This window comes from Capricornis sumatraensis, chromosome 8 (genome assembly GCF_032405125.1).
Source record: "Capricornis sumatraensis isolate serow.1 chromosome 8, serow.2, whole genome shotgun sequence".
Classification (NCBI taxonomy): Eukaryota; Metazoa; Chordata; class Mammalia; order Artiodactyla; family Bovidae; genus Capricornis; species Capricornis sumatraensis.
In genome coordinates, this window is record NC_091076.1 from 12,932,391 (window position 1) to 12,949,268 (window position 16,878).

The 16,878-nt window shown below is 44.9% G+C and overlaps 1 protein-coding gene across 1 annotated transcript; it reads left to right on the forward strand.

Moving 5' to 3' along the window:
• The first annotated feature begins 267 nt into the window (after positions 1–267).
• LOC138083388 (pregnancy-associated glycoprotein 4) lies at positions 268–9,425 on the forward strand. The gene is made up of 9 exons (XM_068977259.1): positions 268–368; positions 1,425–1,575; positions 2,548–2,665; positions 2,764–2,882; positions 4,057–4,250; positions 5,177–5,293; positions 6,971–7,112; positions 7,200–7,298; positions 9,276–9,425. The coding sequence occupies exons 1-9, from the start codon at positions 268–270 to the stop codon at positions 9,423–9,425; spliced, it is 1,191 nt and encodes a 396-aa protein (XP_068833360.1).
• The last annotated feature ends 7,453 nt before the right edge of the window (positions 9,426–16,878 follow it).

The window sequence follows — 16,878 nt, forward strand, 5'->3', positions numbered from 1 at the left end:
AGCAGTTTTTTTCTCCAAGTAGCCCGGTTTTCCATCTTCTTAGATGTCCATGCAGATCAGCTTGATTTTCGAGCCAAGATTCAAGGATGAGATTACAGCTCAATTCTCTGTATTCTGAAAAGCTTCAAAGTCCATTCGCCAAGGACACTGATGAAGGTAAAGTTTTTATTGAGACCTTTGTGTTTTTTCCAGATCTTTTAGTGGCCTGAAGGGGAAAACTAGGGTAGGTCAGAGCATATATAACTAGGGGCTCCCAGTCACCACTACATGCTAAGAATCCAAACTTCCCTGAGTACTTGGAGCCAGAAAAGAAGCATGAAGTGGCTTGTGCTCCTCGGGCTGGTGGCCTTCTCAGAGGGCATATTCAAGTAAGTATGGGGACAGTATGTCACATCATATTCCTTTCTTGGATTTTTCCTTTCATCTGATTATTCTTCTAACCATCAGGTTTAGAATGGAAAGGAATATTACTGTAAGATTCTTCAAGTTCAACACTGATTATTGATAAGTAACTTGCTATAGGAACTGTGGATCCAGAGGTCTTGGTGTAGACTAGGGTTGCACAACACTTGGGGTCTAGTCATGTCATGCCCTGTTGAAATGCAGCTCCTTGCAACTGTTCAGTGCACAGTCAATGCAGATGTTGATCTGGTCCTGTGGAATAGCACTTTTCTGCATTTTGTTCAACATGTCTTCCCTGTCTATTTCAGTGTGTATATGCCTATGTCAGCATCTCTGTATCACTGTCATTTATCTCTCCATCTCTTTGGAAGTCACTGGGTGTGTATTTCTCTATGTGTTGTTTGCTTTTAATTTTTCATTTGACTCATCCTTCCTTCTCAAGCCTCTGAATTTCCCTTACTTGTTCCCTATATTTGGACTCTTCTTTCAACTCTCTCTTCTCCTTCAACTTGGAGAAAGATACACTGTTTTATATCTGACAAGCAGTGTGACCGTAGCCAACTCAGAAACCTCTTGCATTTCAAATTTCTCCCTTGTAAAAGAGAATGAGTCCCCTTTCTACCTCCTTCCTTGAGGTTCTTTGTGAAGGAATGAGTGGGATGGCAACAACAATGCTAATGGCTGTCTTTGTTGAGACTTCCTATTTATCAGGTACCTTATATCCATCACTTCGCATATCCCCAAGATATTCTATTTGGAGGGTTTGTACTGTTACATTCCACTTTTTTGCCGAAGGGGAGACTAAGACACCACATGGTCATATGGCTTACCCAAGATGGCAGAAAAGAACCTGTATTCAAATCTGTGTCTTTGCCATGGTATATGCATAATATTCTGATAATAATGTGCCTCATAAAAATGATTAGAAAACACACTGGGCCATTACAATGACAGTTATATCTTAACACTGACAGCTAATTGTAGCATCTTCTTTGTTTTCTTTGTCAAATGCTCGGTGAAAGAATACCTCTAAGGAGAGTGAAGACCATGAGAAAAACCCTCAGTGGTAAAAACATGCTGAACGATGTCTTGAGGGAGCATGCTTACAGATTGCCCCAGATTTCTTTTCGTGGCTCAAATCTAACTATTCACCCACTGAGAAACATCAGAGATGTGAGTATTTTGGGAGGATGGTGCTCCACAGTGCTTCCTGGTGCTCTAGTTTAGCATGGGGCTCATCTGGAGGTGCCAGGTGGGATGTTGGGGTTGGGATTCCTGCAGAAGGCTGAGACACTGGAAAACAGGAACCCCACCTAGAGATAAGGCACTCTCATCCTCAACTGTTGGTCTTTGTGACTTGGCCTGGCCATTACCAGGTGGCAGGTAAATATCCATTTCTGTGTCAAACGTGTCATTAGTTTGAGAGTGATTGTTCCTTCTGAAATAAGTGAGCACCTCAGTTACAGATGAAGAGTGAACTATCACTGATCAAGAGGTAAAACCAAATGCAAAGCAATTGTGAATCCCCAGGTAGAGGAATTCGGTTTCCACAGATGCAAGAACAACAGCAGGAAAAAGTCACTGAACCTGTATTCCGTGTATGGCCATAAGAATCTAACAGAGTGCTTACAGTTTCTAGATTAGAAAAGGGCTTGTTTTGTCTTCAAAAATGCCCATGCCAGCCTGAGAGATAGGCAAAGAGTAAATACATGTCAAATGAAAGGGTCACCTGTGTGGTGTTGCTTGGATGTGGTCTGAGTTTAGAGGGAGTGGCTGGAGTTGATCAAGAAGGACCTCCTGGCAAAGGGCTTGCTAAGGCTTGGCTTGAAGAGACTACAGAGCTTCTCAAATGAAGGCACCAGGACTTCCCTGGGTGTCCAGTGATCCTGGAGGCCCAGTGGTTATGCCTCTGGTCTTCTCATGCAGGAGGTACCACTTCAACGCCTGTTCATAGATTCAATATCTTGCTTACAATGTAGCACAGGAAAAATATATCAAATGTAGATACCTCTGTGACCAAAGTCTGTGAACTGAACGGTGGTTAGAAAGTGGTCTCAAGAGATATGTGACACCCAGAGGGAGGCATCAGTGTGGGAATAGAGGGTAATCAATCTGCATTAACCCACTCCCTCCTTCTCTATGTAGAGATTCTACGTGGGTAACATCACCATTGGAACACCCCCTCAAGAATTCCAGGTTCTCTTTGACACAGGCTCATCTGTTTTGTGGGTGCCCTCTGTCTTTTGCAACAGCTCAGCCTGTTGTGAGTACAGACACTCCTTACCCAGATGATCTTTCACTTGCCCTGCTGCCCTATTTCCACCCTTGGCACCTGATGACACTCATCTCTTGTGTCTGCAGCTACACACGTTAGGTTCAGACATCTTCAGTCTTCCACCTTCCGGACAACCAATAAGACATTCTGGATCACCTATGGAGCTGGGAGAATGAAAGGAGTTGTTGCTCATGACACAGTTCGGGTAACAGAGTAACAAATGCTGAGTCAAGACTAGATATGAGGAGACCACTGCTTGCAAAACAGATGCAGGACCATATGGCAGGACCCTTCTTATCCTAACTCCCATAGATATTGGCCATCTTATTGACAGGATCATGTCTCTGCGGTGGTAGTGCCCGTGGTGACACACAAGCAAAAAGATTAGCTAACCCAGAGTTTGGCTTGAGGTGTGGACTTGCAGCTCCCCTGCCCATGAGCAGTTCAAGGTTCATTTCTCTCAGAGTGAAAAGGGATAAAAGCACCCACTTTTATATTAACAGACTCTTCCAGCCACTTTCCACTTAATTCTGCAACAACTTCACAAAGCAGTTACTCTGATTAGCTCATGAGACATATGAGGAAACTGAAGTACAGACAGCAAGGGCCTTGCTGAGAGCACACATGTGATAAAAGGTGGAGTTAGGCTGGCTTTTCAGGACTGAAGTTGCTGTGGGGTGTTTGGGGACAGGATAAAACTGATCTGGGGACCTTGGGGGGCAGTCAAGGCCTTCAGATATCCAGAGAGGGAAACTGGAGGCCTGAGAAGTCAAGGGGCCTGATAAATGAGTTCTCACTCTAGAGGACCCTTGAGAGCCTAATAAATCTATGGCTTGCCTCCCCCAAAGTACTTGAGTAGTTCCCTCCCCCCTCATACACACTGACAGAAATATACACATATCCCCCAAAGTAATTCCCCAGGCAGTAATTTCATAGAACCCTGCAAACAAGATTGTGTTTTTGTCTTCTGTCTTCCTGGACAGATGCAGAATCCACAGTACCTTACAGAGAATTCAGTCCATTCCTGTCATTAAGTCACAGTGATGCCAAAGAGAAGGCTACCTTGCTCTCAATTGTTTGTCCATAAGGTGGCACCAATGGGACTTGGCCTGACTCTTGGTTGCCCCACCTGGACAGAAGCCACGGGGCAAATTTGACTCACTCAGGTGGTGTTTTTCAGAGGGGCAAATGTTTTAAAATTCACAGCCTCTCTCAAATGGAACCCACATTCCCCTTTTACTTTGCTCTAACCATCTGTGGGCAACCAAAGACAGAGCCCAGCCTCAGTTCTTCTCTAAGGATCTAAAGGCTATGCACCCCAGCCCAGTCCTAGCCCCACTTCACGTATCTGTAAGTGGGAACACTCTTCTCTCCCACAGATTGGGGACCTTGTAAGTAATGACCAGCCGTTTGGTCTAAGCGTGGCAGAATACGGGTTTCAGGGCAGAAGATTTGATGGCGTCTTGGGCTTGAACTACGCCAAACAATCCTGCTCTAGACCACTCCCCATCTTTGACAAGCTGAAAAATCAAGGTGCCATTTCTGAGCCTGTTTTTGCCTTCTACTTGAGCAAGTAAGTCTGAGATGGACAATTCCTTTCTCCAAATTAGCTGTAAGATGCTTTCAGTTGCACAGAAATTATAGAACACTTAATAAAGAAGTATCCAGAGAGTAATATAACCAAGGATAACTATGGCCCCAGGTCCCTATTTGGTTTCACCACTGGCTTTTATAAATAAAATTTTATTGGAACACAACCCTACTCCTGGGCTCAAGACCAGTAACTTGGTCTAGGGGGTGAGTCATGAGGGAGGCAAAAGGAAGGCAACAGGAAACAAGTTGGAGGAAAAAGCATTACTATTTGCTTATGAATTTGATAAGGAAGGAAGGAGAAGAAGGATTGTGGATATCTTTCCTTCCTCATTAGCATTTAAAAGAGAGCCCAGTACCAGCTACCGAATTTGTGGAGCCACTGAGAAATGAAAGTATGGGACAAAAAAGCGTGGGACCCCTCATTCAAGAAATATTAGGCATTTCAAAACAGGGGGAGCAGAGGAGGGGTCCCTTCTGAATGTGGGGCCCTTTGGACATTGTAGGCCACAGGCCAGTGGAGCCAATTCTGGGTGACCTGAACCCATACCCTTAGAACTCCCAGGGCTTGACTTTCATGAAAAATGACAAGGTGGACACGGGGAAAACCAAAACACTTCAGCACCCTGTCCTCTGAGGGTGTCTGAGCACTCAGGTTGCTGGAGGTCCAGGGCATCTTTCAAAGACATAGTGGGTGGAGCTCAGACAAGTGATTCAGCTTCTAACCTCCTCTGTGCCACTCATGAGACAGTAACAGACCTCAGTCTGGATCTCTATCTCTCCTGGACTCGATTTCTGCATCTGTACATGGGGACCTCATTAGGGCCTTGATGGGTGGACCAGCACAGCTTTCAGTCAGTGCTGTTGTTACTGTCCTCCAAGGATCCCCCAACTCACTTCTCTCTACAGAGACGAGCAGGAGGGCAGTGTGGTGATGTTTGGTGGGGTGGACCACCGCTACTACACGGGAGAGCTCAACTGGGTACCATTGGTCAAAGCGGATGACTGGACTATACACGTAGACCGGTAAGCCTCTCCCTCTGAGGGTCAGCCCAAGTGATGCTCTCACTACTGTACACGGACCCAGGCAGACACACACAAATTCATTCTCAGACACACAGTCACACAGGCATATACACCACCCACAATGACACAGACAGACACACAGACCCTTGGAAACACACAAGCAGACACTTATTAGCATACACAGAGACACATAAAAACATACATAGCTAGTCAGAGACACACAAGCACTCACAGAGACACATACAAACACACATACAGACAAACACACAAGCACATAAATACACAAACAACTCATGGGTTCATAATCCCCAGGCCTTCTGAGCAAGGCTCTGACTAGGGTCCTAAAAGCGTCCAGAGAGATCTGTGCAGCTGGGAGAGGGCTGCACCCACTGCCCTTTGAGGTGGGGAGCATGGTTAGAGGACTATATAATGTGGTGAACAGAGGATCAGGGAGAATTTCACCAGCCTGGACAGAGTTATGATAAGATGACCGACTGTCCAGGGCTACCTAGGACATAGGAAGTTCTCAGTACAGATAAATGTCTGTTTAAAAACAGGGACAGGCCTGAGAAAATGGGGAAAACTGGTCTTCTTAGGGAGCAGCTACCCAGCAGTAGAGAGAGGTTGGCCGCAGTCTTAAGACCTGAAAGCAACTAATAAAAAAGGCACCACATGTTCATGGGCACACAGTGGGGCAGTGGCTATAACAGAAAATCAGGAAGGTGGGATCGAGGAGTGACCTGAGGACAAGAGGCTTAATTGACAGTATTCTGTGGGATACCCTCAGACAAAAGCTCACCTGCCCTTTGGAGTTTGTGTGGGCTAGTCATGTATTTCCTGGCCAGGGTCTCAGGGTCTGAGCTGGTTGTAGGAGCTGTGTTGGGAGACACCCTCTCCCAGAGGAGCCCCTCTCTCCCTCTACTATAAGAATCTGCCTCCCCTGCGAATCTCCATCTTCACTCTGTGTGCGACCTGTTATTTGTTCCCCATCAGATACGGCTCTCTGGATCTTTCTTATTTTTTTCTCTGTTCATTCACTCTTTGAACAGACAAGCACTGGGCATCCACTGTGTGCTAGGCACTTTAGGGAGGCAAGGAGAATAAAACTTGCCCTCACATCTAAGAAGGCAGATGTACATGAAGTGACTTGCCCACATAGTGAACTGTGACTTTTGTATATGCTAGACATGAGGAGGAGAAGGCAATGGCAACCCACTAAAGTACTTTGCCTGGAAAATCCCAGGGACAGGAGAGCCTGGTGGGCTGGTCTCTATGAGGTCTGACAGAGTTGGGCACGACTGAAGTGAGTTAGCAGCAGCAGCAGCAGCAGTCATGAGGAAGGGTCTACAGAGAGTGACCGACACAGGAGACTGATAAACACCAGGGGAAAGACTTCCCAAAAACAATACAATTAAGCTAGAATCTGCAAGATGAGAAGAAATATACTAGTCAAAGGGGAGTGGAGTCTTCTAGGAAGGAAGGCCAGTTTGTGTCAAGGTACAAAAGATCCTGGTGTATTCAAGTCCTGCATTTGAGGATGTCAGGAAAGGTGTTGTGTCAACAGGAAAGGAAAAGAGGGCAAGAAATGAAGGGCTGTTTAGGAGACAGTCGGGAAGGGGGCACCTCTGGTGAGACTCAGAGTGACCTTGATGCCCACTTTCTTCTATTGTCTCTCAGCATTTCCATGAGAAGAGAGGTTATTGCTTGTTCTGACGGCTGTGATGCCCTTGTGGACACTGGGGCATCATTTATCCATGGCCCAGGAAGACTGGTCGATAACATACAAAAGCTCATTGGCGCCAAGCCACAAGATTTCAAGGTGAAGGGTAATGCCCCAGGGTCACTCCCAGTCTCCACACACAACAGGGATCTCCATACTTAATGTCTCACCCTCTGTCTCTAACAGCACTACATTTCATGTTCTGCGGTCAATACTCTGCCCTCTATTATCTTCACCATCAATGGCATCAAGTACCCAGTGCCAGCTCAAGCCTACATCCTCAAGGTGAGGGGACAATACTGAGGGTTGGTTCTCAAACTGGAGGTTTCAGGAACCCTTGGACTGCTGCTGGGAAGAGGGCGCCCTCTGTAGGCCATGTCACACCATTGCAGAATTTGCTGAGCCCTGTGGCTGAGCCAGTGTCTCCCACAAAACCAATCACTTGAAAGTAAAGGGCAGTATGGGACTGCCGGGAGCCAGTGTGAGGAACTCCGCCCATAGCAAAGGTCATGAGTAGGGAGGCTTTGGCATACGCAAAGGTTGGATTGAACCTCAGGAAACCCCCTGTTCCCGAGCATCTACCCCCAAAACCAGAGTCTACCTACTTTACTGTTTCATGCTCTCACCTTCACCTCTGACTTTAATGGGGGGGGGGGGGCTGTTCTGCACCGGTTCTCTCGAAGAAGGAGTAAACTTGCAGCTCCAGTCAATAAAAATTTCTGGGCATGACAAGGGTGTCTCAGGTCAAACCTCTACACTGATTTTCCATATGGCTTGGTGGGAGTTAGGGAATGGGGAACACTAAGGTCCTCAGTCTCCAAAGAGCTTCAATTCAATCTGAACCCTTAGGTGCATGAACATAAAATTCAGCTCTAGCAGTCCCTAAAATAGGCCATGATACAAGGACAATGGCTGGGGACAGTCCAAGTGTGAAGTCCCTGCATAAGTTAACAGTCTGCCTTACCTTCTCAAGATTTTTCTGGTTTGAATGATAAATTACATGGTCAGCCTAGTCCTCGCCTGCATCTTCCCCTTGCTCTGAAGAGGTGCCTTCTTTGTCAGTTGGGGTACCAAACCAAGTGGGGAGGTTGTATAATAAGGTGTATAAAAGGTGCACAGTGACTGCTCAGCCCCGGCACAGGGTGAAGACTCCATGTCAGCTCCCTGCGAGAGCTCAGAGCAGGCTAATGGGCTCAAAGAAGACTTTGAGAAAGAGAGGGAATTTCAGGAATTCTAAAATGACAAACTAATTGAGCCATATGGAGGGTTGCTTGGTTCTAGGCAAAAGTGCACTGGTTTTTATGCAAATGTCATCTCAAGGTGCTCTGCACTAAGTCACTGGGGACTTACTAGGGCTGATGAGGGCTACGGACTGACTAGTGGGGATGGGGAACCAGAGTACCTTACCCATCCAAGCCTGGAGTGGCCATAGAGGGTGAGGGTGGGCTGAAGGAGGCTTCTTAGTGTTCCTGAGTTAAGTGTTCAAGAACGTGTTGTGGGCACTGCTCTATTTAAGATGGATAACCTACATTGAGTTACTTTGTAGCACAAGGAACTCCACTCAGTTATATGACAGCCTGGATGGGAGAGGTGTCTTTGGGACCAGGATACCCGGAAACATACAGTTGAGCCCCTTTACTATCCACCTGAAACTCAGAATATTGTTAATCAGCTATATTCCAATGCAAAATAAAGGTTTTTTTTTTCAATAAAGTACAGATTGTGGGGATGCAGGAGGAGAACCAGCATTCTCTGCAGAGAAAACAAGGAGCAGGAGTCAGAAGGAAAGAAACAGGGAGTGAGGAGAACTATAGACACACTTGTTCTTTGCTAAATAATTATATTTAAGTTTGGCATATCTTCAGTGTTGCATTAAGTTTTGCTGCACAAAAATGTGACACAGTTATACATATAAAAATTCTTTTATTCTTATTCTTTTTCATGTGGTTTATCACTCTTCGTTGTATATAGTTCCTGACGCTCTACAATAGGACTTTGTTTTTTTTTTTTTTTTTTTTTTTTTACATTCCTCTGTTTCCCAACCTCCCAGTCCTACACTCACCACACCCTTCCACATGATAACCTGATATCTTGGACCTTTTTGGTTTTCGATGAACTCTCATATCCCCTGCTGTTGAAAAAACCCCTTTATATTTACCAAAAGAGGGAAGAAAAAAAAAAACAAACAATTTCGCTGGGTCTGGATATTGGGGGGACTCACTGGTAAGGGCTCATGCTGACTGGTGTCTCTGACTTCTCCAGGGTTCTAGAGGCCACTGCTATACGGCCTTTAGAGCGAAAAGAGTGAGGACATCTACAGAGTCCTGGGTCCTGGGTGACGTCTTCCTGAGGCTGTATTTCTCAGTCTTTGATCGAGGAAATGACAGGATTGGACTGGCACCGGCAATGTAAATGCTTGGAGTGGTTCAGGAATCAGTAAGGCTGTTTCTAACACACAATCACACTTTGGGAACTCCTGCCCAGGATGCTGGTGAACTATATTTGGTTTTCTGTACACCCTATTCTCAGTAATAATAAAGGGTTTCACTCTTAATGGTGCTGAAACAAACATTGCCTCTGTTTGTGTCTGGGTGTGAAGGATCTAGAACCAAGTCTGAATCAAAATTGAGAGGAGCCCTACTCCAACTGGCTTCAAGGAAAGGGTAGACTCATTGAAATGATTCTGGGAATCCAGGATACAAGAATCAGAGCAATACAAAGATCTCAGTGACTGGAACCAAGAGATCAGAAGTCATCAATTCTCTTTCACCCTCGCTATTTCCCTTCGGTCTGCTTTGATGGTCTTAGCCTGGCAACTTTTTTCCTTAAGGCTTCTACACCTAGTGAGGGAGTTCAAGCTACCTCCCTAGAGTTTTAAATCTCAAAGGCTTACCTAGCAAGGAAAAAAAGTAGAAATAGTCCTTGTGTTTCTACCTATTTCGAGAAAGTGTTGCTAAGTTTTCAATACTGGATCTTGCAATGCTGGTGGCCTATTGGAGAAGTGATGTGAACAAAAACAAGGAAGGTGAAACAGGTAGGTCAGAATGTGAGGTAACAAAGACAAGATATTTAGAAGCTGAAGAATTGAGAGAGATTTGGGACCTGAGTTGGAAAAGCAGTTTTCAAAACAAATTGGGTCATGTGGTATGTGTAATCCTCACTTCATCCCTTAGAAGATTTCTACAGACCGGTCTGCCTCTATTGTCTGAGCACAGTTCAGATCCATCCAGCTGTTTCTCGTTGCTGCTCCTTTCTCCTGGCTCCCACACTGTGGGCTGCCGTTCAGCCTACTCCATTCATTTTTGTTGTTGTTGTTCTTTAAGGCAGGTGCTGCAGGCTACCTACAAAATGATTAATTCTCTGCTTCTCTTTCAAAACTGAAAATAGTTTGTTATATAGCCATGAGCCCAGTAGCTACAGGACTGCCCTTCCTATACACCCGTGCCTTAGTCATGACTGGTGACTTAGAGAGGCAAGAAGATCTGTAAGAGGGATTTCTTGGAAGACTGCATTCAAGGAGCTGATTTAGCTGAAAGATGGGACTTTTCCCTTCCTTACTTTCTTCATAACTGATGTCTGGATTTTACTTGTGATGGATGGAACTCCTGAAGTTGTATTGCACAATCATGTAACCTTGGAGATGGATACCACCCAAGCTCTGGCTGGCCCAACCCCACCTTTGTTTCAGAGGGAGAGAAAAATCAAGTTTATCTTGCTAAAGTTATAGTTGTTTTACTTTTTTGCAGTGTGCATCCAAACTTAATCCTGATACTACTATGTGTTTAATATGATATAGCCTCATTATTTTATTGGCTTTAGTGAATATATTTATGTTTTACATTTTTGTAATTTTTCATTTTATAAATAGATTCATCAGCCATTATACCTAAGTTGTATAAATACAAAATTATGATTATAAGCATGCTTTCCTTTGGATTTTTAATTTTTATACTTTCTTATCTTCTTTCCATTCTTGTTTTCTCCATATTTGTACAGCCTGGGCCATGTCCTCTCTTATAACCTCATCCATATCCATATCTGCAGGCTAAAACAGACTGAGAGCTGTGTGGGGAGAACCAAAAAAGGATGAATTACAGAGACATAAATGAAGGATGGTGGCCCTTGTTACTCATCATGAATGTTCTTCAGTACGATGATTACATTCCCTGCCCTTCTGTGTGCCCACCACCCCCAGGTTTTCCATGATCATGGAAGATACTTCAGCCAGAGGAATTTGAGTAGGTGTGATATGTCACTTCCAAATGGAAGTATTATTTTCTGTCCCACTAGCTGGGATGCAGATATAATGACAGGACTGGAGTAGCCATGTTAGACCAGAGGTAAGCAGCACAGGTGTAAGATGTGACAAGAAAGAAGTGGGCCCTCATCTCTGTGGAGAGACCTGTACTAACATTATATGACAGAGAATTGAAATTGTATTGTATGTAAGACAATGTTATTTAGGATTTGATTACAGTCGTTGAACCTGTAACCTAACAGTCATATTAGAATAACTGATCTTTGTGTTAGCCTTGTCTTGACATTAGGGTCTGAATGAGACAATATCTCCTGATGTGTACTTAGAAGTGAGTCAAGTGACAGCCCTGCCCTCTGGAAGCTTTGCTTTAGTGTGGGATCCAGAAAATGAAGCAAGAACAAAGCCACATGGAAGGAGAGATTCATGATCCTGTAGGAACCCTTGGGAGGGGAACCTCAATCAATCCTGGTCTCAGGAGGTTGCTTGAAGCAGAAACAATCTTCTCTCAGTCTCCTCAAATAGACCATGGTGCCAAGTTTCACGTAAAAGTGATTTATTTCAAATTCCTTCCAGAGTGTTTTCCCTTTTGATCCAGTGCTTAAGATTTGCGTTTCAGACCTGGTTGGGGAAGATTTCAAATGCTGCAGGGCAACTAAGCTGGTAACCCACAGCTACTGAGCCGGAATGCCCTAGAGCCTGTGTTCTACATCAGGAGAATCACATGATTAAAAAGCCAGTGCACTGCAATTCCAGAGTAGTCCCTGCTCGCTGACAATATAGAAGTCCTGAGCAGCAATGAAGACCAGCTGCTGCTGCTAAGTCACTTTAGTTGTGTCTGACTCTGTGAGTTCCCATAAACGGCAGCCCACCAGGCTCCCCCGTCCCTGGGGTTCTCCAGGCAAGAACAGTGGAGTGGGTTGCCATTTCCTTCTCCAGTGCATGAAAGTGAAGTCGTTCCTTTGTGCCTGATCCTCTGCGACCTCATGCTCCACAGCCTTTCAGGCTACTCCATTCATGGGATTTTCCAGGCAAGAGTATTGGAGTGGGGTGCCATTGCCTTCTCCGCAATGAAGACCTAGTGCTGGCAAAAGAAAAAAAAAAAAAAAAAAAAAACGATCCTCCCAGAGAAACCAGTGATGTCTCAGGGGAAGCAGGACATGAAAAATGATGAAACTAGTCTGGGTCTGATATCATGCAAGTCATGGAGAGGGAAGTTACAGCCTGTTTTCACAGGGAACTTGGGATATAAGTTGTGCCTCAAACATGCCCCAACCCAAGGCTACAGAGCTGGGCTTTCACTCTCCCACTAGTGCCTCCCTCTCCTCCTTCAACTAACACCCAGCTGTTGTCTCCAAGCCTTTGTATCAGATCCTCCAAAGACAAATCAAAGTTGACACTTGAAGCAAAAGACATCAAAGCTCAGGAAAATGCAAACTCAGATAATGTCTAGATTTCTGCACCCATTCTGCCATCTCCAACATCACATCTGGATTCCTGCAAGTCTAAAGAACTCCATAGGTCTCTACATGTAAGCATTTTTTTTTAATTCAGGTTTTAATTTATATAGGAGTATAGTTGATTTGCAACATTGCATTAATCTTAGTTGTATGGGAAATTAATTTCCTTATACATGCACATGTATCCATTGTTTCTTAGAGTCTTTTCCAATAAAGGATATTACAGACTACTGAGCAGAATTCCTGTGCTGTACAGGTGATTCTTTATTAAATAAAACAGTATACATATATTAATCTCAAACTCTCAGTTTATCCCTCTGCCACCTTTCCACATTGGTAGCTATAATTATTATTTTGATGGAGGGAAGTGTCTATAGGCACTTTTTGTATCAGGGTCTCTGCTTGTGAGAGTGGAGTGGCCAGGGAAAGCAAGCCTGAGAGAGACTCCTTTGAGATGATGCTGAATGTGGACAAGGACCTGGCCATGCAAAAATCTGGGAGAAAAATATTCTAGCTATGGGAAGTAGCCCCTGCTAAGGACTAAGGTAACCAAGTTTAATAAATGGCTACCCTTCCACTCCCAATCTTCCTACCATGCTTGGAATTGACCCACAGGTAAACCACCATGACCTTATCCCATGCTTCATTTGTGAGTTAGCAGGAATGAGCCATGTCAGCCTTCCCAAGATGGGAGAACCTGGGGCTATCACGAGGCTGAATATGCTCTGGACTCAGGGACTTGTCCACAAACTGGTTGTCAGAAGGAGCATCAGGTGCCAGGGGCACCACCAATGCTCTGACTATCTCCATGTACTTGTTCTCAGGAGTAGAAACACCAAGGAACTGATAGAGCAAAGAAACAAGTAATGACTCTTGTTCCATCTTGCCCCATGGGATTCCCATGGTCCCTTGACCACAATGCTCTCTGCCCAAAAACTCTTTCCTCTTTTGCTTCTTCAAAGGTGGCTTGTGAATAACTTCAGCATGTGATGGTGAAGCCTGGTGGCTGGAACTCTAATCATAGTCAGCTGGGACCCAGAGATGTCCAGCCTTGTCCTGTGGTTCTGTCCTTTTTCTCCAACCAGATTCATAAAGCAAAGTCCCTACAAAATATAAGGGTGATTGTAATTCTCTCAAGGCCTTAGAATCTCCAAGGTCTATTTGGAGCATCAAAGTGGGAACACATCCCCTGCATCCAGGCTAGTCTCAGACCCCGACCTCGCTCAGCCAGTGGTTCCCTGAGGAAACATAAGGCACATATATAAGTTGCCAGAAGGCTGAGAAAAGAATGCTTCTCGCTGTGAATGCGACTTCATGTTACCCAGTCAACCAAAGGTCTGTGTTGTCTCAATGAGGATTGGGAGCTCTGGGGATTCTGAGTTGGAAGTCAGTCAGTCACCACCTGCATGACGGCCTCCTAGGGTCACTACAGCTGGGGCTCTCCCAGTGTGCCTGGAACCCAGATGAAACAGCTCTGAATATTGCATTCCTGCTGCTACAGGGAGGCAGGTCTGCTAATAAAATCAGAACCAGACTTGAGGGGTAACGTGAAAGAAACTTTCACTCTGATGCTTGCAGACATCTGAGAGCTACCCAGCAGTGAATGAAATGAGTTTTCTCTCATCTTTCCCTTCCTGGAAGTCTCCCAGCCTGGGAACCGGAGTTCCTGGGTTCCATGTCTTCACTAACCTACCTACAGCTAAGGTGAGTCATACACCCCAGGGTTCACTTTCCCATTTTTTGGATGAGGGAGTCTGGACATGCTCCAGAACACTTGTTCCAGAATGAGGCTCAATGCCAATCAGTGGACAAGTGGCTCAGAGGTGGCTGTTGCTGAGGATGATGAGGTTGCCTCTTGTGGGCAGGGGGATGTAACTGTCTGGTGGTGTTCATGGCTCCTGGTCTCAGCACTGAGCGTGGTAGACCACTTGGCACACAGCTGCTGTGCCATCAAGGACCTTAGAGGCCTTGCTCTCTGGAACTTACCGTCATTTGGGTTCTGTGGGATGAGATCAGGTAGTTATAATTCAGAAGTTACCAATGGAGAAGCATGTAGATTCCTCAGCAGAATCCCAAATTTGGGTGATGAATCATCTCTCCAAAAAACCTCTGGGAACTAGATATGCCAGGACTCTTAGATAAATTTTGTAGTACTTTAAATACTTTTTAAAGTAGGTCATCTTTAGGATGACCTGCCATTTGGTCTCTGGCTTGGGATGATACCCACAGTTAGAGTGAAATCAAAGGGCCTCTGGGGGACGCTGTCCCTCTCCCTTTGACTCATTAGGAGTGAGTAGAGCTCTCTCCCCTCCACATGTGGAGCAGGAATTCCAGCAGGAAGGATGTGACCTCCAAGTTTAACCGGAAGTCTCAAGAAGGTCTGGCCCTCCTGTAGGCGCTATTCTTTTCCCAGTATTTCTTCCTTCCCTCCTGAGTCCTGTGCACACTGCCCACCTCCTGGTTACTGGGTTCTGAATTTTTCTGCCCTTCAATTGTAGATATCTAGGCAGTCTCACTTGTGGCTCCCTCCCTACGCAGGCCCAATCCCTCACCTGCAAATCGCACTAAAGGAGGGAAAACCAAGACGGGTCTTCCCAGTTCATTCTTCCTAAAAATGCCTGCATTCCTTCTGCTTCCAGACCCTGTCCTGAGTCATCAACATCGCCAGCTAGATGACTGAGCTTCGGAGAGGAATGGAGATGCAGATTGGGGAAGAGGGTGGTAAGGGTGTCAGAAGTGGGGGACAGTTTTCAGATGACAACAGATGAGTTGGAGTAAGGAGCATGTGGTCCTCCAATCACTCATTCATTGGGGACCTGCCTAAATCTGTATTCTTGGACTCCTCAGGGTATCACTAAGGCAGAACCTTCAAAATGGACTTTCCATAAACCTCTTACTGCAAAAAAATTCCAAACATAACAAATATAAGAAAGAAGAGTGTCATGAACCCTATGTTTCATCATTTGGCATCAATAACTACAAAACTAACTTCTTAGTCCCACAGGTTGTCATAGACTGAAGACTATGCAACATCAAGGTGGTGGCCAATTGAGTTCCCAGCGAAGACATTCTTGACTTGCATCAGTCTTTCTCTTCTTGCTATGTTCTCACATGTGGTGGTGGAAGGGAAGGAAGAGGGAGAATAAGAGAGAAAACGAAGCAGAGGCTACTCCCATCATGAGGGACCACCATCAAAACTTCATGTCAACCTGGGTACCTCTCAAAGGCCCTACTTCCTAATACTATCACATTGGCAGTCAAGGGTAAACACAATACAATCCATAGCAGCTATGCATAGCAGCTATCTGTTTTTAAATCAAGACAAACCATCGTTTCATTCTCTGTTTTAATGCTTATTCATTTTCCCTGAAGTATTTTAGGGACAAGATGAACATTTCACCACATCTACATAATGAGTATCTGTGGTAGAATGATAGGATATGAAAAAAAAAAAAAAAAAGCTCTTTTGTTCCCCCCAAAAAATGAACATTTTATATCCAGTCCATGTGCAAATTACCCTGATGCTCAAAAAGCAGATGTCTTTTCACAGTTTATTGAAAGAATGTAGTCATATGTTGCATCTGGTTGTTCTCCTTTAGGACTAAATAACTGTTCTTCTCCCAATTTTAATGCCATTCATTTGTTTAAAAAATGGGCGGAAGCATGGTGGTTTGTCTTACAGAATGTCCCACTATTGGTTTTAGAGCAGGAGTCCACAATACCAGCACAGTGGGTCAGGACCAGTACCAGTCTTTGGTCTATTAGGAACCAGACCTCCACAGCAGGAGGTGAGCTGCAGGCCAGTGAGTGAGGCTTCAACTGTATTATAGCTGCTCCCCATCACTTTCTCATCACCCACAGAAGAGGGAGTCTAGCTTGTTTTCCTGGAACTGCTTGTAGTTACATAACCTATGCTTAATAGAAACAAAAACAGCTTAAATATTGATGATTATTTTCCTCTCTCAGTGCTCAGAATGGTGAGTTGGTGCCCTAGCAGTCTATCACAGTGACAAATTAGATGTTTCCTATTAACATTTGGACACATTCAGTCACCTTAAAATTCAATATTAAGAAACTAAGTTTGTGGGATCCAGCCCCACCCTTCATGGCAAATAGAAGGAGAAAATGTCGAAGCACTGACAGATTTCTT

Coding starts and splice junctions, on each gene's coding strand:
- LOC138083388 (XM_068977259.1), top strand. CDS start 268: ATGCTAAGAATCCAAACTTCCCTGAGTACTTGGAGCCAGAAAAGAAGC. Junction 5,294..6,970: donor TGGACTATACACGTAGACCG/GTAAGCCTCTCC, acceptor ATTGTCTCTCAG/CATTTCCATGAGAAGAGAGG. Junction 7,113..7,199: donor CCAAGCCACAAGATTTCAAG/GTGAAGGGTAAT, acceptor TGTCTCTAACAG/CACTACATTTCATGTTCTGC.